At 39.9% G+C, this 24,717-nt stretch overlaps 1 protein-coding gene across 7 annotated transcripts in view; it reads right to left on the bottom strand.

The window, feature by feature from the left end:
• LOC101804420 (chromodomain-helicase-DNA-binding protein 1) overlaps positions 1 to 24,717 on the bottom strand; it is a 93,269-nt gene that overhangs the window by 36,514 nt on the left and 32,038 nt on the right. For 5 of the 7 annotated variants that reach the window (XM_038169391.2, XM_038169392.2, XM_038169395.2 and 2 more), the window contains exons 3-13: positions 21,380 to 21,584; positions 17,587 to 17,654; positions 11,859 to 12,008; positions 11,318 to 11,577; positions 4,213 to 4,438; positions 3,176 to 3,276; positions 2,739 to 2,917; positions 2,126 to 2,253; positions 1,816 to 2,032; positions 1,130 to 1,219; positions 132 to 322 (exon numbers count right to left, since the gene is read on the bottom strand). In XM_038169391.2, coding sequence (XP_038025319.1) covers positions 132 to 322; positions 1,130 to 1,219; positions 1,816 to 2,032; positions 2,126 to 2,253; positions 2,739 to 2,917; positions 3,176 to 3,276; positions 4,213 to 4,438; positions 11,318 to 11,577; positions 11,859 to 12,008; positions 17,587 to 17,654; positions 21,380 to 21,584 — 1,815 coding nt within the window. The remainder of the gene's footprint in view (positions 1 to 131; positions 323 to 1,129; positions 1,220 to 1,815; positions 2,033 to 2,125; positions 2,254 to 2,738; positions 2,918 to 3,175; positions 3,277 to 4,212; positions 4,439 to 11,317; positions 11,578 to 11,858; positions 12,009 to 17,586; positions 17,655 to 21,379; positions 21,585 to 24,717) is intronic. The other 2 variants (XM_038169393.2, XM_038169394.2) reach the window with 2 other exon arrangements.

Genomic DNA, 24,717 nt, shown 5'->3' with positions numbered 1-24,717 from the left:
ATTTTATATAAGATATTTAAACTGTTTCACAAAGTAATTCTCTATCTCTATTGATTCTCCAATCACTAAAATATTCCACCATAAGAAACTAGATAAATAAATAAAAAGAACCATGTAAAACTCTTCCTTACTTTTCTGGCATGATGAAGTGCAGCAAAGACCAAAGCTCTTTGAGGGAGTTTTGCAGAGGGGTTCCAGTAATAAGAAGACGATGATTAGACTTGAAGTCTATTAAAGTCTTGTACAGAAGGGAATCATCATTTTTTAAACGATGAGCTTCGTCAACCCCTATAAACACCCAATTCAGACCACCAAGGAATGACTTAAAGAAATTGGGATGGGGGAAGAAGACATTAAACAAGTTAATATATTATGGAATTTCTGACATTTTACATGAGGTTATAAATCCCATCACTTTTTTATTTTAATACCATATGGACACCTATGCATTTTTAGCATCAATTATAGTTTTTATGTTTGCAGGATTCAACAAAAGGTTATGGAAGCATCCCAAGTTTAAAAGAAAAGAAAAAGGCTAAATAAAGTTGATCTATAAATTTTCAAATAAAATAAATAAATAATAATAAAAAAAAAAACAGAATAGACTATCTTCTTTCCAGTATGTACAAACAAATGAAGTAAAGAAGTTCCACTCATTTGGCTTTCAGTTAAAATTTTCATATGCCATTAAGATTAACAATAACTCTATGGGCTACCATCATAGAAATAGTAAGAATATACATACTACTGCACACACAAATACAAAGAAAACATGGATTTCAGAGTTGTGAATCACAGGTGTTTGGGGCTATGAGTTGGTTTGGTTTTTTTTTCAGTTCCTGGATGATAGTCTACAAAAAAGTAGAGCATTTTGAGAAGTGAAGAAATTACTACAGTAATGAGAAGCCCAAGCAAACTGATATGGAGAAAAAAAAAGGGGGGGGGGAGAAAGCCATACCACACATACAGAAAATATAAATGTGTTTTTTTAAAAAAAGAACACTTCACTGCCATATTTCTAAAAGCAACGTTGTCATACTCCACATCCAGAACCAAAATACGTGCAACTCAAAAACATTTGTCAAATGTAAAACTCATTTAATCACCCTGAAGAAATAAGTGTAATTACCTTATCCTTCAGCAAAATTTCATAAGTTGTTAGAAGTATATTAAATTTTAATCGTTTGGTCTGTGGATGCATCCATTCATGAGTTCTTATCTATAAAAAGAATCAAGAAAATTGTAAGCTAGAAGAAAAACAGTCTTATTGGTCAGTATGACTTTAAGAACTACAGCAATATAAATGTTAAGTGACATACAATAATCTGATCACAAAACAGGAACACAATACTCAAGCTATTAATTTAAACTTCTGAAAAAATGACAAAATTTCCACAAAACTTTTTTTTTTTTTTAATTTAACAGTTACTTACGTTCCTCATTTCAGAAAAGGAATTAAAATTGTGGCTGGTATACTTAAATATTTATATTTATTTTATGGACCTAAATAATTTCATGACAAAAGACAATTTATTTTCAAATGCAAGGTTGCATTTTTAATCATTTTTATTATTAAGCAGGAAGGGAATCTTTCACATACATTTATATCAGAACAAAATTTAAGCTTTTAATTTGCATTTTAAAAACAAAATATTTCAAATAAGTATTTGAAATATTTATTAAATAAATATATTATTTATTGATATTTATATATCAGGCCCAGATATTTATATCGGAGATTAGCATAAGACAGGAAATGAAATGAGTCTTGCTTTTTACCACTAAGCTTTTTCAATGATACAAAGAAATACTCACCATATTTCTGCTAGTTATATCTCCTAAGTAAACCACAGCATTCATCTGAGGAGCCCAAGTTTGAATCTCTCTTTGCCAAGACGTCAAGGTAGAAAGTGGCACGACCAGCAAAAAAGGCCCATACAGTTGATGTTCATGGAACAGGTAGTTCAGAAAAGAAATTGTTTGTATTGTTTTTCCCAAACCCATTTCATCTGCAAGAATACAACTATTCCCTCTAAAAAAAAAAAAAAAAAAAGGAAAAAAAAAAAACAGTTTTATAAATGCTTACAATTTAAAAACAGCAAAACTCATTTAAGACTATACTTACTTGCACCATGAGTGAGCAAGCCAATTCAGTCCATTTAACTGATAATCTCTTAACTCTAAACTCTCATGTCCTCCAATATAAGATGGCTGCTTCTTTAGTGCAACAAACCTTGGCCTCTGTTTAAGAATCTGTCAAAAGCAAATTGAGCATCAGTCCTGCTACTGACTGAAGTTATCAAAATGCTTTCCTATAGAAACAAATTAGCGGTAGAAATGTTGTTGAGTTACCAATTCTACTGTTTATTCATCACAGACAACTAGGCCATACAACATCAACTCACTTGCAAGTTGAAGGAGCAAGTTGAATGGCTGAACTACATTCCACAACAGAAGTGACATTAACTCTTTCACAAAGGATACTTTTAAAAAACTAAGAATACCAAATTCCATCTTTGAACGGTAATAAAAGAAGCAGGGAACAAATATCTACAAAAAACTATTCTCAGTAATGATACTTACTTCATATATAAATATAGCTATCATTACTATTCTGAACAACCTTCAAAAATATTTTATAATTAGCATCTGATCTCAGGATGCATAAAATACTTCAACTTTTTTTTCTTTTTTAAAATTATCACAACTGTATAAATCCATTGCAATTACACACTCACCTTGCAGTCCTTAAATGGAGTGGTCTTGGACTGATTTCTGCTAAAATACTCATCAATACATGCCTGAAATTTTTTGGCAATGAGAGCACCGTCTTCCCAGCTACATTCTGAGTAAGGCAGACCCTGCCATTTGCAATAGTAATCTGGATAACCAGCTGCTGATTTCTGATTTGAATGAGCTGCAGAAACGTATCAGAGATACCATATCAATATTTTCCTTTTGTTTTTTAAGAAAGCACTCATTTTAAGTGATAAGACAACATGAACTAGTTTCACAGCAAAGACAGTACAATGAGTTTTCTCTTTATCAGATTTTGTTTTGCCTTAAGTTGTTAGGGATACTTATAACCTAAATTTCTTAACTATAAAGGCAACGTGAAAGTAATGAACACAGAATATTCTCAACACTGTTTTCTGTTTGCAAGTTTGTCACGTACCAATTATCCTTTCCACTACTTGATATTGTTTATGTAGATCATCTGTAAGTTCCTGCTGGCAGTTATAATATTCCACATCTTCTGGAGAAGCATTTTTCAGCCTGAAATGGAAATTTATTTAAAGCACTTATTACATTATGTAGTTATAAAACTAAGAAAATGCGGCAATTCTAAAGCTCTGAATGTAAACATCATGGGAATGCTGCTTAGAGAGCTTCTTTGAAGGAGCTACAACTCTGAATGAAATTCCTGCTATAAAAGTGTTGCATCTGGCCTGAGAAAGCTAAATTAAGAGACATTTCTATCAGCTACAGCTTGTACTAGTTATGCAGATAATTTACAATGTCTATTCTCAACAGCGAGTAGTATACTTCACATGGTATTTTCATAAAACAGCACTAATAATCACGCTAATAAGAATCCATTTTATGAGTATGAGATGCTAAAAATCCCACCAGCACTCACAGATTATATTAAACACGCTAATAACACTGAACACAAAAAGGTAGCACTAAAACATAAGGATTTCTTCAGTTCTTGGTTCTGAGGCTTTAAAGGAAGTTTGAGCCAAAAAAGCAAATGCTGTAATGTTTTGAGTGCTTTAGGAATTTCAGGGTTTTTTCTTTACTTTTTATTTTGAATAATCTCTGCATGAATTCCCAAAGAACTCTGATCAAAGTACAATCAATGACAAAACTAGTAAAAGGTAAGATTTAAAACAAAACCAGAAAACTCACCACTCACCTTGTTAAAACTTCATTTATAACGTGCATTAAAGTCTAGGTGCAAAAGCTGGTTCCTTAAAAGGCCTGATTTTACAGAAGGTGTGAGTATACTCACTTTCTCAACCAAATTTGGAATGCTCAGAATGTTACAGGATCATAAGTATTAGGGAAGCTTCAACTTATATTTTGTCTTCCTGTTGTAAAGGCACTTGATATGCCTTCATAAAGAGGCAATGGAACATACATAAACACAATAAAACATCTATACTGTTACAAAATATGTTACATGGAAGTAGTTATAAAAACACTCACCATCGTTTTGTTTCCTGATACTTTTTCTTATAGTTGTCCAGTTTCTTCATTCCTTTAACATTTTGTTGCTTCAGGGTTTCCTCAGTTTCCCAAGTATTATGTATGTGTGACCAACCTTTCCATTTAATAAGATACTGAACTTCTCCTGGCTCCTTTGACTTTTCAAAACCAGCATTTGGGTCACCATCTGCCTCGACTGCATAGATAGTGGTTGCAGCACCAGTGGCTGAATAAGACACCACACCATTAGGCTTGATTAAGAATGCACTGCCATAAATTAAACAGTAAAAAATGTACTGCAGAAAACAACCTGATGTTTCTACCTAAGCATGTACCTTGACTAATTTCACCTACAATACTTATGTCACTCCTCTTATTTTAATATTATGATGAAACTAAGTTAATACATGTAAAAATACTCCAAAGAGTCAAAACAGAAACCAAAACACTTTGCATCGAACCTATAGTACCTCATCTTTTCTTATTAGAATTTTCTTGTCGCCCCTAGTTTTTTTTGTGAACCCCAGGGAACGCTCCACAAGGACTGCTTGATGCCATCTTTACTATATTCTTCTCCTCTCTGAGCATATAATAGATATTTAACATTAGGCTTGATCAGCCTTGCAACTTGAAAAACCTACTATTCAGCTATGAAAACAATTAACAGAATCACAGAATGGTTGAGGTTGGAAGGGGCCCTCTGGAGGTCATCTGGTCCAAGCCCCCTGCTCAAGCAGGGACACCTAGAGCAGGTTGCCCAGGACCACAGGCCTAGGACCACAGGCCCAGGACCACAGGCTTTGGGCAACCTGTTCCACTGCTCCATCACCCACACAGTAAAAAAGAAAAAGAAAAAAGTGCTTCCTGATGTTGAGATGGATCCTCCTGTGTTTCCATTTGTGCCCATTGCCTCTCGTCCTGTCACTGGGCACCACTGAAAAGAGCCTGGCTCCATCCTCTTCGCATCCTCCCTTCAGGTATTTATAGACATTGATGAGATACCCCTGGGCCTTCTCTTCTCCAGGCTAAACAGTCCCAGCTCTCTCAGCCTCTCCTCATAGGAGAGATGTTTCAGTCCCTTAATCATTTTTGTGGCCCCTTTGTTGGACTCTCTCCAGTAGATCCAGGTCTCTCTTGTACTGGGGAGCCCAGAGCTGGACACAAAACTCCAGGTGTGGCCTCACCAAATCCGAGTAGAGGGGAAGGATCACCTCCCTCCACCTGCTGGCAGTACTTTGCCTAATGAATGCATCCCAGGATATCATTAGCCTTCTTTGCTGCAAGGACACATTGCTGGCTCATGCTCGACTTGGTGACCCCCAGGACCCCCATAGACTTTTCTGCAAGGTTGCTTTACAGCTGGGTGGCCCCCAGCATGTGCCGGTGCCTGGGGTTGTTCCTTTCCAGGTGCAGGACTTTGTACTTCCCCTTGTTGAACTGCATGAGGTTCCTCTCTGCCCATTTCTCCAGTTTGTCCAGGTCCCTCTGGATGGCAGCAAGACCCTCTGGTGTATCCACCGTGCCCCTCTATTTTGTGTCATCTGCAGACTTGCTGAGGGTACACTCTGCCCCATCATCCAGATCATTAATGAAAACGTTGAACAGGACTGAGTCCAGTATTGACCCCTGCAGTACACCCCTAGTTACTACTGGCCTCCAACTAGACTGTGTGCCGCCGACCACCACCCTCTGGGCCCAGCCATTCAGACAGTTTTCAAACCACCTCGCTGTTTGTCCATCCAGCAATGGCCACTTTAACAGCTTGTCTATGGGGATCTTATGGGAGACAGTGTCAAAGGCCTTACTGAAGTCCAGGTGGACTATATCCACTGCTCTCCCCTCATCCATCAGGCTGGTCATATCATTATTGAAACTTATCAGATTGGTCAAGCATGACTTCCTCTTGGTGAATCCATGCTGGCTCCTCCTGATGGTTTTCTTGTCCTTCGTATACCTGGAAATGGTTTCCAGGATTAGCTGCTCCATTACCTTCCCAGGCATCAAGGTGGGGCTGACTGGCCTGTAGTTCCCAGGGTCCTCCTTCTTGCCCTTTTTGAAGATAAGAGTGACATTTGCTTTCCTCTAGTCTTCAGGCACTTCTCCCAGTCACCATGATCGAGCAAAGATTATCAAGAGTGGCCTTGCGAGGACATCTGCCAGCTCCCTCAGTACTTGTGGCCCCATCAGGGCCCATGGACTTATGAATGTCCAGTTTGCTTAAGTATTCCTTGACCTGATCATCTCCCACCATGGATCCATCTTCCTTCCTCCAGCCTTTCCCCCAGGTCTCTGGGACCTGGGATTCCTGAGGGCCAGCCTTGATGGTAAAGACCAAGGCAAAGAAGGCATTCAGTACCTCAGCATTTTCCCTGTCCCGTGTAACCAGGTTCCCCATCTTATTCAGCAATGGGCCCACATTTTCCCTAGCCTTCCTTTTGTCACTAATGTACTTATAGAAGCCCTTCTTATTGTCCTTGACATCTATGGACAGATTCAATTCCATCTTGGCTTTGGCATTCGTAACTTCATCCCTGGATGCTCAGACAATGTTTCTGCATTCTTCCCATGTTACCCATCCTTGCTTCCACTCTCTGTATGCTTCCTTTTTGTGTTTTAGTTTGGCCAGAAGTTCCTTGATCTTTCATTCTTGCCTCCCAGCATTTTTGCCTGATTTCTTGATTATTGGAATGTACTGATCTTATGTTATGTCTTCCTAACCTCTTTTTACAACATTTTTCCCCCTGCATTTGGAATTTTATGTGGAGTAAGTTTTAATTACATTAAGTCTGTATTACTGCTGCTAGTATGCTTCATCTGTAAACAAGCTCATTTCTGTGAGAAGAGCCAAGAAAGGAAGATCTAGCAACAGAGAGTGACAATAACAAAGAACAGCACAAACAGTAACATCTAAGCATACAGAATACAAGAAGCCTTATTCAAAAGGCTTTTAACACAGCAGTGATACTTTGCATTTGAGTAAGTGGCTGGAGTAAAGATACAATGGCATTTAGGACAGTATGGGAGAAGGAAGGTGAGAGGGAAGAGAGTGCAAGCTCTATAGCATATCAGAAACTCTAGAAATTAGGTATAACCCATGAAGAAAGGCAGTTTTGAAGTGTTAGGGGGGCCAAATTTTCTATGATTTGAACCCTAATTTTCAGACTAAAAAAACACTTAAGTAGGATACTGCATCCTATCAGCTAATGAAAATGAGACCCCTATCATAATTCATAAAATTTTAGAAATTCATATCCAAGCACATTACTGAAATTTTAGATGCACTTTGTAGCCATTCCACCATCCACTGTATTGTATTGAGACTAATTATACAGGAATACCTGAAATCACCATCTCAGTGCTTCAGCCTTCCCAATACCATCCTTTAGGGTTCAGCCTACTGGTTAGATGCCCTATCCAGTCCACTTTCTCTGCCTCACTGTAAACAGCTTATACCTATCATGTAATCAATAAACTGTACAAATAGTAGTTTAACAGCATGGTATGCAGTTGTGTAATATGGAGCTATCTTCCACATATTTTTTTTCTTTTTTCATTAGTTATGCAAGTTCTTCTATGCTTTATTTTATAAAGTTTACAAAAGAAACATACACATATGAGTATGAAAAACAAGATGATTCCCTGGTATTTTTAAACTTATTGTTTACAATCACAGGTGACCTACAGCTGAGAACAACTGACATTTATATTGCACAATGTACTCCACCATCTTCCTGGAGCCTGGATCAGGGATATCACCAGGATACTCCCCAACCTGCTGCGCTCCACAGACTACTACCCACTGCTGATCTTCCAGATAGGTGGAGGGGAAGATGCATCCCATAGTCTGACGGGAATGAAGAAAGATTTCAAGGCCTTGGGACAGTTGGTGAAAGAGTCTGGGGCACAAGTCATTTCCTCCTTCTGATCTGGGGTGATGACATGAGATGGAATAGAAGGATCTGGTCCATAAATGATTTGCTGTATGACTGGTGCTATAGGCAGGGCTTTGGGTTCTTTGATAATGGCTGGTTTTATAAGACACCAGGCCTGACAGTAATACGTGGGAAAGGTTTATCTCACAGGGGGCAAAAGGGTTCTGGGACAGGAATTAGCAGGGCTCATTTGGAAAGCTTTAAACTAGATCCATAAGGGGATGGGGTTGTACCTGGGCTTGCAATGGTGGGGCAGAACTCTAGCAGTGAGGAAGACCGGGAGGCCTCCCACTCCCCTAGGGTGAAATCGGCGTGCTCAGCTCGCTCCCCGAAGTGCCTCTACACCAATGCATGTGGCATGGGGAATAAGTAGGAGGAATTAGAAATCCATGTTCAGTCAGGAGACTATGATCTCATGGCAATTACAGAGACATGGTGGGACAGCTCAAGTGACTGGAATGTGGTCACGGATGGGTATGTCCTTCTCAGAAAAGACAGGCCAGCAAGGCAAGGTGGCAGAGTTGCTCTTTACGTGACAGAGCAACTACATTGTATTGAGTACTGTTCGGGGCAGATGAGGAGCAAGTTAAGAGTCTGTGGGTGAGAATTAAGGGGCAGGCTGGCATGGGGGATACTGTTGTGGGTGTCTATTACAGGCCACCAGATCATGATGAGGAAGTTGATGAGGCCTTCTACAGGCAGCTGATAGCAACCTTGCGATAACAGGCCCTGGTTATTGTGGGGGATTTCAACTACCCTGACATTTTCTGGAAGGCCTACTCAGCCAGCCATCTGCAATCCAGGAGGTTCCTTCAGTGTATTGATGATAACTTCCTGATGCAAATGGTGGATGTGCCAACTAGGAGAGGAGCGCTGCTGGATCTTGTCCTCACTAACAAAGAGGGGCTGGTTGAAATGGTGAAGGCAGCCTTGATTGCAGTGACCATGAGATGGTGGAGTTTAGGATCTCGTGTGGCAGGAACAGAATACCGAGCAGAATCACAACCCTGGACTTCAGTAGGGTCAACTTTGGCCTTTTCAAGCATTTGCTAGGGGAAATCCCATGGGACAAGGTACTTGAAGGAAAAGGAGCCCAAGATAGCTGGTTAGCTTTCAATGACTGCTTCTTCCGAGCTCAAGAACAGAGCATCCCAACAGGTAGGAAGTCAGGAAAAAGAGCCAGGAGACCTTCATGGTTAAACAGGGAACTGCTGGGCAAACTCAAGTGGAAGAGGAGAGTCTACAGATCATGGAAGGAGGGGCTGGCCACTTGGGAGGAATATAAGGCTGTTGTCAGAAGATGTAGGGAAGCAACTAGGAAAGCTAAGGCCTCTTTAGAATTAAACCTTGCAAGAGGGGTCAGGGACAACGGAAAAGGCTTCTTCAAATACACTGTGGATAAAACTAACAGTAGAGGCAATGTAGGCCCACTGATGAATGAGGTGGGTGCCCTGGTGACAAAAGATAAAGAGAAAGCAGAGTTACCGAATGCCTTCTTTGCCTCTGTCTATAATGCCAGAGGCTGTCCTGAGGAGCCCTGTACCCCTGAGTCCCCAGAGGAAGTGAGAATAAAGGAGTTTGCCTTGGTTGATGAGGGCTGGGTTAAGTACCGATTAAGAAATCTGGACATTCATAAGTCCATGGGTCCTAATGGGATGTGCCCGCAGGTGCTGAGGGAGCTGGCGGAAGTCATTGCTAAGCCACTCTCCATCATCTTTGGTAAGTCGTAGGGAATGGGAGAGGTGCCTGAGGACTGGAGGAAAGCAAATGTCACTCTGGTCTTCAAAAAGGGCAAGAAGAAGGACCTGAGTAACTATAGACCAGTTAGCCTCACCTCCATCCCCAGTAAGGTGATGGAACAACTTATCCTTGGCATTGTCTCTAGGCATATCAAGGATAAAAGGATCATTAGGGGCAGTCAACATAGCTTCACCAAAGGGAAGTCGTGCTTGACCAACCTGATAGCCTTTTATGAGGATATAACCAGGTGGATAGATGATGGAAAGGCAGTGCACATGGTCTATCTTGATTTCAGTAAAGCCTTTGACACCGTCTCCCACAGCATCCTTGCAGCTAAACTGAGGAAGTGCAGTCTGGACCATTGGGTAGTGAGGTGGACTGTAAACTGGCTGAAGAGAAGAAGCCAGAGGGTTGTGGTCAATGGGATGGAGTCGAGTTGGAGGCCTGTATCTAGTGGAGTCCCTCAAGGGTCAGTACTGGGACCGGTGTTGTTCAATACATTCATCAATGACTTGGATGAGGGAATGGAGTGCACCATCAGCAAGTTCACTGACGACACTAAACTGGGAGGAGTGGATGACATGCTGGAAGGCTGTGCTGCCATCCAGTGGGACCTCGACAGGCTGGAGAATTGGGCGGGGAAAAAATTAATGAAATATAACAAGTGTAGAGTCCTGCATCTGGGCAAGAACAACCCCAGACACCAGTATAAGTTGGGGACTGCCCTGCTGGAGAGCAGTGAAGGGGAAAGGGACCTGGGGGTCCTGGTGGACAGCGGGATGACCATGAGCCAACAGTGTGCCCTTGTGGCCAAGAAGGCCAATGGCATCCTGGGGTGTATCAGAAGGGGTGTGGTTAGTAGTTTGAGAGAGGTTCTCCCCCCCCTTCTACTCTGCCCTGGTGAGACCGCATCTGGAATATTGCATCCAGTTCTGGGCCCCTCAGTTCAAGAAGGACAGGGAACTGCTTGAGAGAGTCCATCTCAGAGCTACAAGGATGATTAAGGGAGTGGAGAATCTCCCTTATGAGGAAAGGCTGAAGTAGCTGCGTCTCTCTAGCTTGGAGGAGACTGAGGGGTGACCTTATTAATGTTTATAAATATGTAAAGGGTGAGTGTCAGGAGGACGGAGCCAGGCTCTTCTCAGTGACATCTAATGACAGGACAAGGGGCAATGGGTGCAAGCTGGAACATAGGAGGTTCCGCTTAAATATGAGACAAAACTTTTTTACAGTGAGGGTGACAGAACAGGCTGCCCAAGGGGGTTGTGGAGTCTCCTTCTCTGGAGACACTCAAAACCTGCCTAGACGTGTTCCTGTGTGACATGATTTGGGTGTTCCTGCTCCGGCAGGGGGATTGGACTAGATGATCTTTCAAGGTCCCTTCCAATCCCTAACATTCTGTGATCTTAAGAACGCTGATTTAAAAAAAATACCTCCTTTTCGGCCAATTCGACTATCCATAAACTTCTCTATAGTTTCAAATTCATCTTCTTCAGGCTGCAGGACATCTTCTCCACAAACTTCCAGCAAGTCATCAGAATCTGTCTTAGCTTCTTCAGCTTCTTTGTAACTAACATTGACTGTTGCCTGGCGACGAGATCCTCTCTTGTCATAATCGTCATCATCATCATCTGATGAATCAAGCTGCCTCTTTTTCTGTCCTGCATTCTTTTTACCATTTTTTGGCTTAATTCTTGAAAACAATAAAATAGAACAGTGGGGTTTCAACATGTACAACCACAAGCCTTCTGTATTTGTTTCTTAATACATATATTTCATGACTGCTCAGTTACTCCACTTTCAGATACAGTACAGAGGCATTCAACACAAAACACTGGTATGATAACATCTTTTGTAGCTTAGTCTTCAGTTTCTGTAATATGTATTAATGTTTTCATTTGCCTGTACAGTAGTACAATACTAAATTTCTAACTTGAAATAGTACTAGAGTATCCAAAATGTGAGACTTCTTACCTCCTTGGAGGTTTCTGGCTTTTGACCTTGTTTTTTGGCTCATAGTCAGATTCACTCTCTTCACAACTGCTTTTCTCTCTATCTTCCTCTGATTCAGAATCAGAACCAGTTCCCGATACTGACCCTGACCCAGACATTTGCCAGTCTTCACTGTACATATTGAAAGACAAAACAGTAACTCGCATTAGTTTTGTTTTCTTTTATAATCAGGTATTCACCACGGGTTTGCTGCTTTAATTTCAACATTCTCCATAGAAATAAAAATGTTATAATCATTATTTCAGCAGAAAGAACAGAAAATTATCATGAATGGATAATAGATGGGTAAAAATGCATAATGGTTTCAAAGGGAATTGAATTGTTTTCTATTATCAAGATGTAAATTAAAAAAATAAAATAAAATCTGGATTTCTGTATAAATTACAGCTTTAAGAAATGAATTAACTTGACATTAAAAAAAAGTACTTAACAAGACTTTAGCTGAAAAGATATATGTTTACTGGAACTTACCTATGCTCAAATTATAAACTCCCTTAAAATTATATTTTGTAGAGTCCAAAATTCTCTGATAACTATGTTCACTGTGCCTCATGTGAGAAATCAGCAACTTTGGCACAGGAACCAAAAATAATGCAGAATCAGATGTGAGAAACACAGAAAGACTTGAACAAAGGCAATCTGAAAGGCACTGGCTCCCAAAAGCCTTCACTGAGCTCCCAGATCAATACTTCACACCCATACAAGATATGAGTAAGCCACTTGTGACTTCCAGTGGCAGTATCTCTGTGCTGCTGCTTAGCTAAGATGATCCATTTGCAACAAGAAAGAAGCACCCGCTGATCAACAGTATCTTACCTCAGATTCCTGAAATGCCTAAAAGACAATGCAGTCATTGGTCATAGCCAACACGAGTTTATGAGGGAAAAGTCCTGCTTAACTAACTTAATTTCCTTTTATGACAGGTTACCCATCTAGTTGACCAAAGGAAGCCATTAGATGTAATCTTTTTGGATTTCAGAAAAACTTTCAATACTGTTTCTCACAGTATCCTTCTGGACAAAATGTCCAACATACAGCTAGATAAATACATAATACGATGGGTGAACAATTGGCTGACGGGTCAGGCTCAAAGGTTTATAGTAAATGGGATTATATCAGGCTGGTGGCCAGTCACTAGTAGGGTTCCACAGGACTCCATTTTAGGGACAGTTCTCTTCAATGTTTTTATAAGTGACCTGGATGCAGGACTTAAATGTATACTAAATAAGTTTGCGGATGATACTAAATCAGGAGAGGCTGTTGACTCCCTTGAGGGTAGAGAGGCTTTGTATAGAGATCTTGACAAATTAGAGGGCTGAGAAATTTTGTATGAAATTCAACAAGAGCAACCTGGGACAATTCAACTTGCACCTGGGACAGGGCAACCCTTGATATATGCACATATTGCAGGATGAGAGGCAGGAGAGCAGCCCCGCAGAAAGAGATCCAGAGGTTGATAGCAAGTTGAATATGAGTCAGCAGTGTGCCCTGGCAGCCAAAAGGGCCAATCATATCCTGGGGTGCATCAAGCACGGCAGAGCTAGCCATTTGGAGGAAGTGTTTGTCCCATTCTACTCTGTACTGATATGGCCTCACCTTGAGTACCATGTGCAGTTTTGGGCACCACAATAAAAGAAAGATATGAAACTATTAGAGAGTGTCCAAAGAGGGGCTACAAAGATGGTGAAGGCTCTAGAGGACAGGACGTATGAGGACCAGCTGAGGTCACTTGGTTTGTTCAGCCTAGGGAAGAGTAGACTGAGGGGTGACCTCATCACAGTCTACAGCCTCCTCACAAGGCAGAGCAGAGGGAGGCACTAATCTGTTCTCTCTGGTGAACACTGGGAGCATAAAGCTGCATCAGGGACATTCAGGTTGGATATTAGGAAATGGTTCTTCACTGAGAGGGTGGCTGGGCACTGGAATGGGTGCCCCAGAGAAGTAGTCATGGCACCAAGCCTGCTAGAGGTCAAGAAGCATTTGGACAACACTGTCAGACATGTGGTTTGATTTCTGGGTAGTCTTGTGTGGAGCCAGGAGTTGGACTCGATGATCCTTGTGGGTCCCTTCCAACTTGGGCTATTCTATGACTCCAAGTTTACAAAGGCAAATGTAATATTAATAGCTTGGGGAAGGGAGAGCCTGGCATGCATTCTTGAAAGGTTCCTAAATCTTTATGCTACCATCTATTATCACGTTAAGGGGTCTTTGACCAAGATGCTGTATGGAGTTTACATGGCAAGGGTTTGGTAGCAGGGGGGCTGCAGGGGTGGCCTCTGTGAGAAGAATCCAGAAGCTGCCCCATGTTAGGTAAGAGACAATTTCAGGCACCTGAAAAAGGGACCTGCTGCTGGCCAGAGCTGAGCCAATGAGCAACATTGGTTATGCTTCTGTGAGAGCATAATTTTAAAAGGGAAAACAAACAAACAAAAACCCTGCTGTGCAACAGCAGCTGGGAGAGAGGTGTAAGAAACAACCCTGCAGACACCAAGGTCAGTGAAGAAGAAGGGGGAGGAGGTGCTCCAGAGCAGAGGTTCCCCTGCGGCCTGTGGTGACGACCATGGTGGAGCAGGCTGTCCCTCTGCAGCCCATGGTGTACCATGGTGGAACAGATTTCCACTCTGCAGCCTGTGGAGGAGCCCACAGTGGAGCAGGTGTATCTGGCCTGAAGGAGGCTGCAGCCCATGGAAAGCCTATGCAGGAGCAGAGTCCAGGCCAAAGCTACCGCCCATGGGGGACCCAGGTTGGAGCAGTTTGCTCCTGAGAGATGGACCCAATGGTATGGACCCATACTGGAGCAGTTCTTGAAGAGCTGCTGCCTGTGGGAAGCCCAAATAGGATTAGTTCGGGAAGTACTGCATCCCATGGAAGGGACCCCACGTTGGAGACACAGGAAGAGAGTGACTGTGAAAGTGAGGCAGAGATGAAGCATTATGGACTGACTGCAACCCCCATTCCCTGTTCCCCTGTGCGGCTCAGGGGGAGGACATAGAACAAGGTGGATGGGGAGGTGGAAAGGTGTTTTCATTTTGCTTTTAGTTTCTCAGTGTTCTAGTCTGCTAGTGATAGGCAATAAATTATATTAATCTCCCTATGATGAGTCTGTTTTGCCCATAACAATAATTGGCAAGCAACCTCCCTGTTCTTATCTCAACCCTTGAGCCATTTCCATCATACTTTCCCTTTGAGAAGAGGGAGTGAGAGAACGGTTGTGGGGGAGTTCAGCTGCCCAGCAGGGTAAAACCACCACATATGCTCATGTCCTTCAAGAAGTAGAATATTACTCAAAGGCTTCTTCATTAAATTTACGATTACAAAACCTAAGATTCAGTACTTCAACCCTTCTTTCACTTGAATATGCATTGGTCCTAGAAATTACAGTTTTATTGTGGTTGATACATATGCGTATCTTGGAAATGCTATGAAAACATCCATCTCCATGAAATATTTTTTCCAGAAGCAGTAAATTAAGAAACATGCAAACAACATCCCTCCAAAGCAAAACAAAAAAAACCAAGAACCAAAACAAACAACCCCCCCCAACCTCATGCAACTCCACAATCTGTATTTTTTGGAGAATCTCCATACTTTACTGGATGCAGGGGAAAACATGACTACAAATGATAAGGAAAAGGCTGAGGTTCTTTATATCTGTCTTTACTAGTCTGAACACTTATTCCCAGGGTACTCAGCCTCCTGACCTGGAAGTCTGGGACAGGGAGCAGAAGAAACCTCCCACAACCCAGGTGGAAACAGTTAGAGTCCTGCTGCTCCACCTGGACTGTCACAAGTCCATGGGGCCAGATGGGATCCACCTAAGGGTGCTGAGGGAGCTGGTGGATGTGATTGCTGGGCTGCGCTCCATCATCTATCAGGAGTCATGGTCATCTGGAGAGGTCCCAGATGACTGGAGACTTACTATTGTGACACCCATCTATAAGAATGGTCCATAAGGAGGACCCAGGGAACTACAGGCCTGTCAGCCTGACCTCGGTGCCAGGAAAGGTGATGGAGCAGGTCATCTTGAGTGCAATCACACAGCATCTGCGGGACAATGGGGGAATTAGGCCCAGTCAGCATGGGTTTGTGAAAAGCAAGTCCTGCCCGACCAACCTCATCTCCTTCTATGAGTGGGTGACCAGCCTGGTGGATGAGGGAAAGGCTGCTGACATGAAACAATGAGAAGAACTCATTGAGAGCAGCCCTACAGAGAAGGACTTGGGGGTTCTGGTGGACAAAATCTTGACAGGAGCCAGCAGCACACGCTTGCAGCCCTGAAGGCCAACTACATCCTGGGCTGCATCAGCAGAGGGGCGGCCAGAAGGTCGAGGGAGGTGATTTTCCCCCTCTATTCTGCACTTCTGAAACCTCAAAACAAAAACAAAAGGTCCTGGAACACAAGTCCTAAGAGGAGCGGCTGAGGGAACTCGGGTTGTTTAGTCTGGAGAAGAGGAGGCTCAGGGGAGACCTTATTGCTCTCTACAACTACCTGAAAGGAAGTTGTGGGGAGCTGGGGGTCAGCCTCTTCTCCCAGATAACCAGCAATTGGACTAGAGGGAATGGCCTCAAGTTGTGCCAGGGGAGGTTCAAGTTGGAAAGTAGGAGACATTTCCTATCAGGAAGAACAGTTAGGTATTAGAATGGGTTGCCCAGGGAGGTGGTAGAGTCACCATCCCTGGGGGTGTTTAAGGAAAGGTTGGACGTGGTGCTTAGAGACATGGTTTAGCGAGTGATATTGGTGGTAAGGGGATGGTTGGGACCAGATGATCTTGGAGGTCTTTTCCAACCTTAATGATTCTATGATATGGACAATATATAAAACACCATACTCTATGGTTTGATCCTGTACTAAGTTAAATAGATAAATATGATCTGCATGTCATAAAACAGCTGCAAACATACTTGTTCAAAACAGTCTGAAATGAAAATTGAAGCACTGGACATATGAGATTATTTGGTTACTAGTTTCTAAACTTAATATATATTTCCTATAACAAAGTATGGTTTTTAGGGTGTAATCACATTCTTAAATAACAGTGGACTATAAAAACTAATTCATCACTATAGAAGTACCATCTTGCATAGCAAGCTTTTTTTATTTTTATTTTTTAACTATCATTTCTTGAAGAATTCATATTGACAACCCTGAATATTGAGATGATTCATTAACTGGAGAAGAAGAGAGAATGATTCAATTTCTATATACTGTTCATTAACAGACACACCCACCCTTCCAAGGTCATTATGTTTATTCTCCTCTCATTGTGGCAATGAGAAGGTATGATCTTTGTCATAAATTGTTTGATTTACAGCTTAAAACCATCTCAATTTCAATTAAAGTGTCTTGGGTAGTCAATAAAGCTAATTACTGTCAAACCTGTAATAATTTTTGGAACTTTTAAAAGGCTTCAGCTCAAAAATATGCCACAAATATGACTGTTTTAAAAATAAAAATTGCTGGTGAATATTCTTCAACAAAACTTTAGGTAATGCAGTCTCTTTTGCTCAGAAATGAATAATGATATATATATGTTCCTTTGAGAGTATTTATTTTAAAATATTCTAAAACATTACTCAAAATCAAGAAGCACAAGATTATTTATTTCAAGTGCAGAGAAGTGAAGTCTGGATAATTACAAGCATATGTTGCCATAACAAAAAATGATGATATTTATGAAAGATAACTTACTCTCTATGTCTTTTCTTTTTGGTTTCACTGGATGAGTCACCTGCAGAATCTTCACTGCTCGATAAATCCTGCAGATGAAGTAAAAAAACATATATGATTCATTATCACAAAAAGAATGAAGTGTTTTTACTATTACAAAGATAATTCAGCTCCTACTTTCAAACTGAAATCATATTCATGTCTTATCTTCTTCACACACACCCTCCAGTATACTCACTGATATTGAGTAAGATTGGGATTACTATTGATTCTGTATTTATCCATCTATGAATATACTAGAACTCAAGAAGATACCACAAAAAAGTTTTAACAAATAATCAGTGTGTACATATAGTCAATGTTTAAACTGCTGGAAGTTAATAAATCAAGTTTTAAATTCTATCAAAAGCCTCAATAAAATTTCCTGCCCTTTGAGAGTTCTCTCACCTTTAAACATGACTAAGAAATTTTTCTGAATACTAGGTACGTTTCTTCTCTTTCTACTCCTTAAACCAAAAAAAAACTTAAAATTTTCTTTAAAATTATCTTAAAAAATCCTAAAACCATTCTAATGGGGAATAAGTTTACATCATTTTTACAATGAAAAAGAATTTTCAGGAAGAGTACTTAGCAACAGCTCAACAGCTATAAATTAACATTTTAACTCTATATGATTAACTCCTTTGTTTAGTTTTAATGATGAGCAGCTAAACTTGACCAAAACAAAAAAACAACAACAACAACAAAAAAAAAAACACACAACATTAAACAGTAATAAGACTTGTGACCAAAGTGGAATCAAATGATCGATCCCACTAACTACAGTGGAACTGACTGCAACCTCAGTAAGTTTGCAGATAACACCAAGTTGAGTGGTGGTGTTCATATCATAGAAAGAAGGGATGCCATCCCGAGGGACCTTGACAGGCTTGAGAAGCAGGCCCACATGAACCTCATGAAGGTCAACAAGGCCAAATGCAAGGTGCTGCACCTGGGTCAGGGTAATCCCAAACATCAACAAAGCTTGGGCTATAAATGGATTGAGAGCAGCCCTGCAGAGAAGGGCTTAGGGGTGTTGGTGGTTGAAAAATGGGATATAAGGCAGCAGTGTGTATTTGCAGCCCAGAAAGCCAATCCTATCCTGGGCTGCATCAAAAGAAGCGTGGTTAGCAGGTTGAGGGAAGCAATTCTCCCCCTCTACTCTGCTTTTGTGAGACCTCGCCTGGAGTACTGCATCCAGTTCTGGGGTCTGCAGTACAAGAAAGAGGTGGACCTGTTAGAGTAAGTCCAGAGGAGGGCCACAAAAATGATCAGACAGCTGGAACACCTCTCCTATAAAGACAGGCTGAGGGAGTTGTGGTTATTCAGCATGAAGAAAAGGCTCTGGGGAGACCTTATTGCAGCCTTTCAATAATTAAAGGGGGATTATAAGAAAGATGGGGAAATACTTTACAAGGGCATGTAGTGATGGCACATGTAGTAATGGTATTAAACTGAAAGAGATATGAGATAATGGAAAGATATATTACATATAAGGAAGAAATTCTTCACTGTGAGGGTGGTGAGGCGCTGGAACAGGTTGCCCAGAGAAATTGTGGATGCCCCCATCCCTGGAAGTCCTCGAGGTCAGGTTGGATGGAGCTCTGGGCAGCGTGATCTAGTGGAAGAAGGTGTCCTTGCTCGTGGCATGGGTGTTGGACTAGACAATTTTTAAGGTCCCTTCCAACCCAATCCATTCTGTGGATCTATGATTCAATGCTTACTTTTTTTTAAAAAAAAAAACAAAGGAAATATGAAAATCTGCTTTATATGTAATTCTAACTCACAGTCACTAATGTCCTTGAAATATGTTCATACTACACAAAGTCAGTATCTGTTTAGCCTATGCTTTAGGTTTTAAAAATTGCTAAAATTAAGGTATGGGTCTTAAAATACAATCATTATTTTATGACTGTTACAGAAGTTGTAAAAATCTAGTTTACTACTCTATACAGACTTGTGGGATTTTTATTTTTTTTTTGAAAACTGCAGGAACTATATATAGAAACAATGATGAGAAAGTCTTTTAGTATTTTAGCTGTCTTTATTGAACTTAGAATGCAGAAATACAATTAAATTTAGTACTACGTGACTTGAAAGTTTTGTCCATACATCACAGTATATCTAGCTAAAAATACTAATCTAGACTGCTCTAATTTTGGCACAACTTACCTGAAAACATGCATATAAGGAAACAGAAAAAAAATCTTTGCATGTCACTTATTTGAACATTACTTTTATAGACTAAATACAGACTTTTTATACACACACACACAAGAGAACTTGGCTCTACGTAATTTCATTCTAACATATGGGGCAATGAGACATGGATGTTTAGACTTTAATAGACGAATTTATATGTTATTCACCTCTTCTGAACCACTGCCTGATGAGGCTATCATTTGCTGTTGTTATTTCTTGATCATTATTGATCCCTGCACAGCAAGTATATTTTGGACTGGACTTCCAAAACTGAATTGGAATTCAGATACAAAAGTCACTTAAACATGTTGAAACTTTACAGTTTACCACATATTTACTTTTCTTAACATGAGCAGCATCACTGTTAAAGTCACAGAATAGTTGAGGTTGAAAGGGACCCTCTGGAGGTCATCTGGTCCAAGTCCCCTGCTCAAGCAGGGACACCTAGAGCAGGTTGCCCAGGACCATGTCCAGGCAGCTTTTGAAGATCTCCAAGGAGAGAGACTCCACAGCCTCTCTGGGCAACCTGTTCCACTGCTCCATCATCCACACAGTAAAAAAAGAAAAAAAAAAAAAGTGTTTTGTGATGTTGAGACAGATCCTCCTGTGTTTCCATTTGTGCTCATTGCTTCTTGTCCTGTTACTGAGCACCACTGAAAACAGCCTGGCTCTGTCCTCTTTGCATCCTCCCTTTGGGTATTGATAATATCCTCCCTGAGCCGCCTTTTCTCCAGGCTAAACAGTCTCAGCTCTCTCAGCCCTTCCTCACAGGAGAGATACCCCAGTCCCTTAAAGAAGTATCTCAGTGTTATTAATTAAAAAAAAAAATACTCCCTATAAAAATACTGCATGTATTAATAATATTGGATAGCATTTTAAAGTAGCGAGACTTCTGCAGAAAATAATGTTACATGAGAATTGCTGGCACACTTTTAACAGTAAATATAACAGTAGCTGTGCAGGCCTCTATAATTAAGATAAAATGTTTGTAAAGTAAACTTTTAAACTGATCCAGATAAGTCTTTTCAGGCTGCTTAGTTGATATATGTTAGCTTCATATGGGAATACTGAAGTACATGAACAAAAAAATAAAAGAGAATCCTTAACAGTCTTTGAGTCACAGAGAAACAGAGGAGAGTTTGGGTAATTTTCAACCACTGGATTTAAGAGATTTCTAAATAACAGTTTATTTCTAATTTTAGCAAACTTTTCCCCATACAGAAAACAAAACGTATGTAAGCCTGAAATTGTTGTACAATGACTTATTGATATGAAGAAACTAAGCACTAGAGAAACAACTTAAATAAAATTTTAGAAATAATGTCACTTTGTCTTGAAAAATATACAATAAGTTAATAGGTGCTTCTGCATGACAAAAATAGCTAACTAAATATGAACAAACATGAGAATTTAAGAGCTCAGTGATTATGAGAGCTAAGCATGCATATTCACTAACCCAATTCTGTTAAAATTCTAATTAAAAATGCTTTGTTTATTCGTTTAAATAAAGGCTGCTCTTGAAGCTACTCTGTACAGTGCTTTTTCCCCAGAAAGGGTTCATGTCTTATTTTACCTCAGATCCATCAATTTTTGGTGGTTTAGCTTGAACTTGTTTCTTCTCTCCAGATGTGTCAGATTCTGATTCTGACTGACTGCTGGACTCTGAACCAGACTCAGAATCACTGCTACCTGACTGACTGCTACTTCCATCACTACTGCTTCCAGAGCTTGAACCAGATCCAGAAGCCGATGTTGACCCAGAATCATCATCTGACTGGCTGCAATCAGAAGATAGCAGGATATTATACAATGGCTAAGTAAACAGGATTTTAAAAGTCACATTAAAAAGACTTTAGCTTCACCTATAAATCAGTTGTTAAATTAGCCCCCGCACATGGATAGCATACAAATGAATGTACTGGAGTAAGGCAGGAGTGAAAATTCAAAGTTTAATTAGATACTTTTCAGCAAACAAAAAAAGCAGGAAACAGAAAATGAACTCAGAGGAGTCAAGCAAGGGTATTTCTCACCCACCCAAACCCTTACTTAGCTTTATCAAACCTCACGTGTTTTTGCATATATTTGTATACATATATATACACACATGCACACATATACATACACACACATACACGATTGTTTTAAAAATCTTTTTAGATCAGCAATCGTCACCTCTGTCATCCCCTCCATATTTTTTTTGAGCACACATTCCTTTAAGGAAAATATAATCTCAGTTTTGTTTCCCTAGTTTGACTTTTTTCATGAAAAAGTAGGGAAAAAAAATCTTTGAGGAAGTACTAGAAACCCACATTTCATGTTATTTGGACCAACTATATACAAAATACTACTAAACATTTTAAACATCAATGTATTTATAAAAGTAACTGGAAAACAAGAAATGTATTGTCACACATAATATAAATCCACACAGACCATCTTATTCTGTTAAAAAAACAGCAGTAAAATTCCCCACACAGACAAATTCTGAATGATTTGTGCCAAGACACTTAGCATATTGAGTCACTGGATTATTCCACCTGTACATTCATTTTATATTAGATTTTAAATATTTTTCTTTTAAAATACGTTAAGTTAAACATTTATTTCATGACTATTCAAAACCAGAAACATTTGTTTTTCTAAAATAATTTCACAAAGGAACTGAGTTGAAACTTTAATCAAATTCCTCATTAGGTTAAATACTACCCTATATCAAATATACGAGAGAAAACATTGGAATCACTCCACCACACAGCAAAATAATTTTAAATTATGTATAGTTCGGCTGCAAGTATTTAAAAAGGAAACAAACAAACAAACAAACAAACAATAAAGATAACAAAAAATCCCAAACAATAAAAACCCTAAAGCTGATATCAAAGTCTAAGCCTATCACTGTTAGCACATTTCATCTGGCTGGCAGACAATGGGAACTGATCATCTTCTGCACTAGAACACACTTGACTGACATTTAAAGTCACAAAACAAAACCACTACTCTCCCTATTGTTGCTAACACAAATTAAACTGAATTTATTGAGGAAAAATAAATTCACAAACTGATTCCTGTAGACAGTACCTCAATAAATAATCTGCATCTGCTGACTTTGAAAAAAAGAGAAAGAAACAAACCATGGTGAAGCTTCCTTATTTGGAAGTACGGGATATGGAGAAATACAACTGCTGGGTTTACTCATACTTCCTGAGGAGAAAACTGGGAAATAACAAAATTGCTTCCTCCAAACTTCCCATTCCTGTCATCAAGGGCCTGCTTCAGGCAGGATGCTGTAACACTAACAGATTAACTTGGTTTGCAAAATAAAGCAAGGTACTCACTGTAGAATATAACTGTTCAAACTATTTACCAGAAATTAAGGGCAGCATCCATCATGATTTACCATAAACTTTTTAATATAATAGTATTCTTGTACACAACTGTTACCTTACCTTTAATGATGGGTAACTTAGTAACTTAGATGGGTAAATGTCACGTGGACTGCAGAAGACAGCACTAACTACAAATGAAGAAAATTCAGCAAGGAGAAACAGCGAGACACAAGTAAATACCTGCCAAATAAGTCCTTGTGAGAAAATGCCACCAAAAACTCTTAAAACCTACATACCCTTGCAGAAAAGGAGGGGAATCAAATACCTTCATGCAGGAGGACAAGGCTCGTCCAAAGTTGCCATACTCGTGGCAATAACATGGATTACCAAATCTAATAAAGGCACAAACACTGAGCCACAAGTATGGTGATGATTAGGTTAGCTTTCCACAGAAAGGTAAAATATTTCACATGCACTAATATAACACTACCCATAGGTTCAAGTACATATAGGGCCAAAGACAAACAAAACAAAGGTAGAGGGGTGGGGGTAGGAAACTGCAACTGAAATAAACCATATTGGGCCAAACAAGTTGCCAATATTCTGAAAAACAAACTAGATACAGGAGAGAACTGGTAAAGACCAAAGGAAAAAAAAAAAAACCTTTCTAATGTATCTAGATAAATAAGCAAAATTCATGTCAATACGATACACAATTGATGGGAAATTTTAACGATTTAATGTTTTTCAAGACAGGAATTAAGTGGCAAGTACAAAAAAAGGATTGTAAAATAGTAGGAAAAAAGTCTAAATAGATAGTGTAAATAGTTGTTCAGTAGTTGAATCTAAAAAGCTAAACTGAAATCTTTTCCTTTCTGAAGAGATCAACTAGCTATCTTCTATGCTCTCCAGTAAGTAATACCAATCCACCAACAAATGTAGATCATACAATATTCAGTGTTCAGACAAAATACATAGACTCTATATCTTGCCAACATTGCCTCTTAACAATGGCTGCCTGGAAATGGATCCCCCACCGGGCTTAGTGCTTATTATGTTGATCCTGCTATCTCATGATCCCTGCTTCTCAAAATAAACTGACCTGAGCAGGGTAATATTACCAGACTGCATATCAACTAATAGTAACATCTGAAAAGAGCAAAATTTTCAGTATTTAGTCAGTATTTAACTTAATTATTAATAAATACAAAACTACAAAAACAAATTGGTAGCTAGAAGAAAGAGGGATGAGGACACAAAGAAAGGAAATTACAAGAAACAAGATCATAAAATCATAGAATATCCCAAGTTGGAAGGGACCCATAAGGATCATCAAGTCCAACTCCTGGCATCACACAGGTCTGCCCAAAAGTTTAGACCATGTGACTAAGTGCACAGTCCAGTCACTTTTTAAATTCAGACAGGCTTGGTGCAGTGACTACGTCCCTGGGGAGCCTGTTCCAGTGTGCAACCATCCTCTTGGTGAAGAACCTCTCCCTGATGTCCAGCCTAAACTTCCCCTGCTTCAGCTTAACACCATTCCCATAGGTCCTATCACTGGTGTTTACAGAGAACAGGTCACCTG

Source organism: Anas platyrhynchos, chromosome W, assembly GCF_047663525.1.
Source record: "Anas platyrhynchos isolate ZD024472 breed Pekin duck chromosome W, IASCAAS_PekinDuck_T2T, whole genome shotgun sequence".
NCBI lineage: Eukaryota > Metazoa > Chordata > Aves > Anseriformes > Anatidae > Anas > Anas platyrhynchos.
This window is presented reverse-complemented; position numbering and strand designations above follow the sequence as displayed.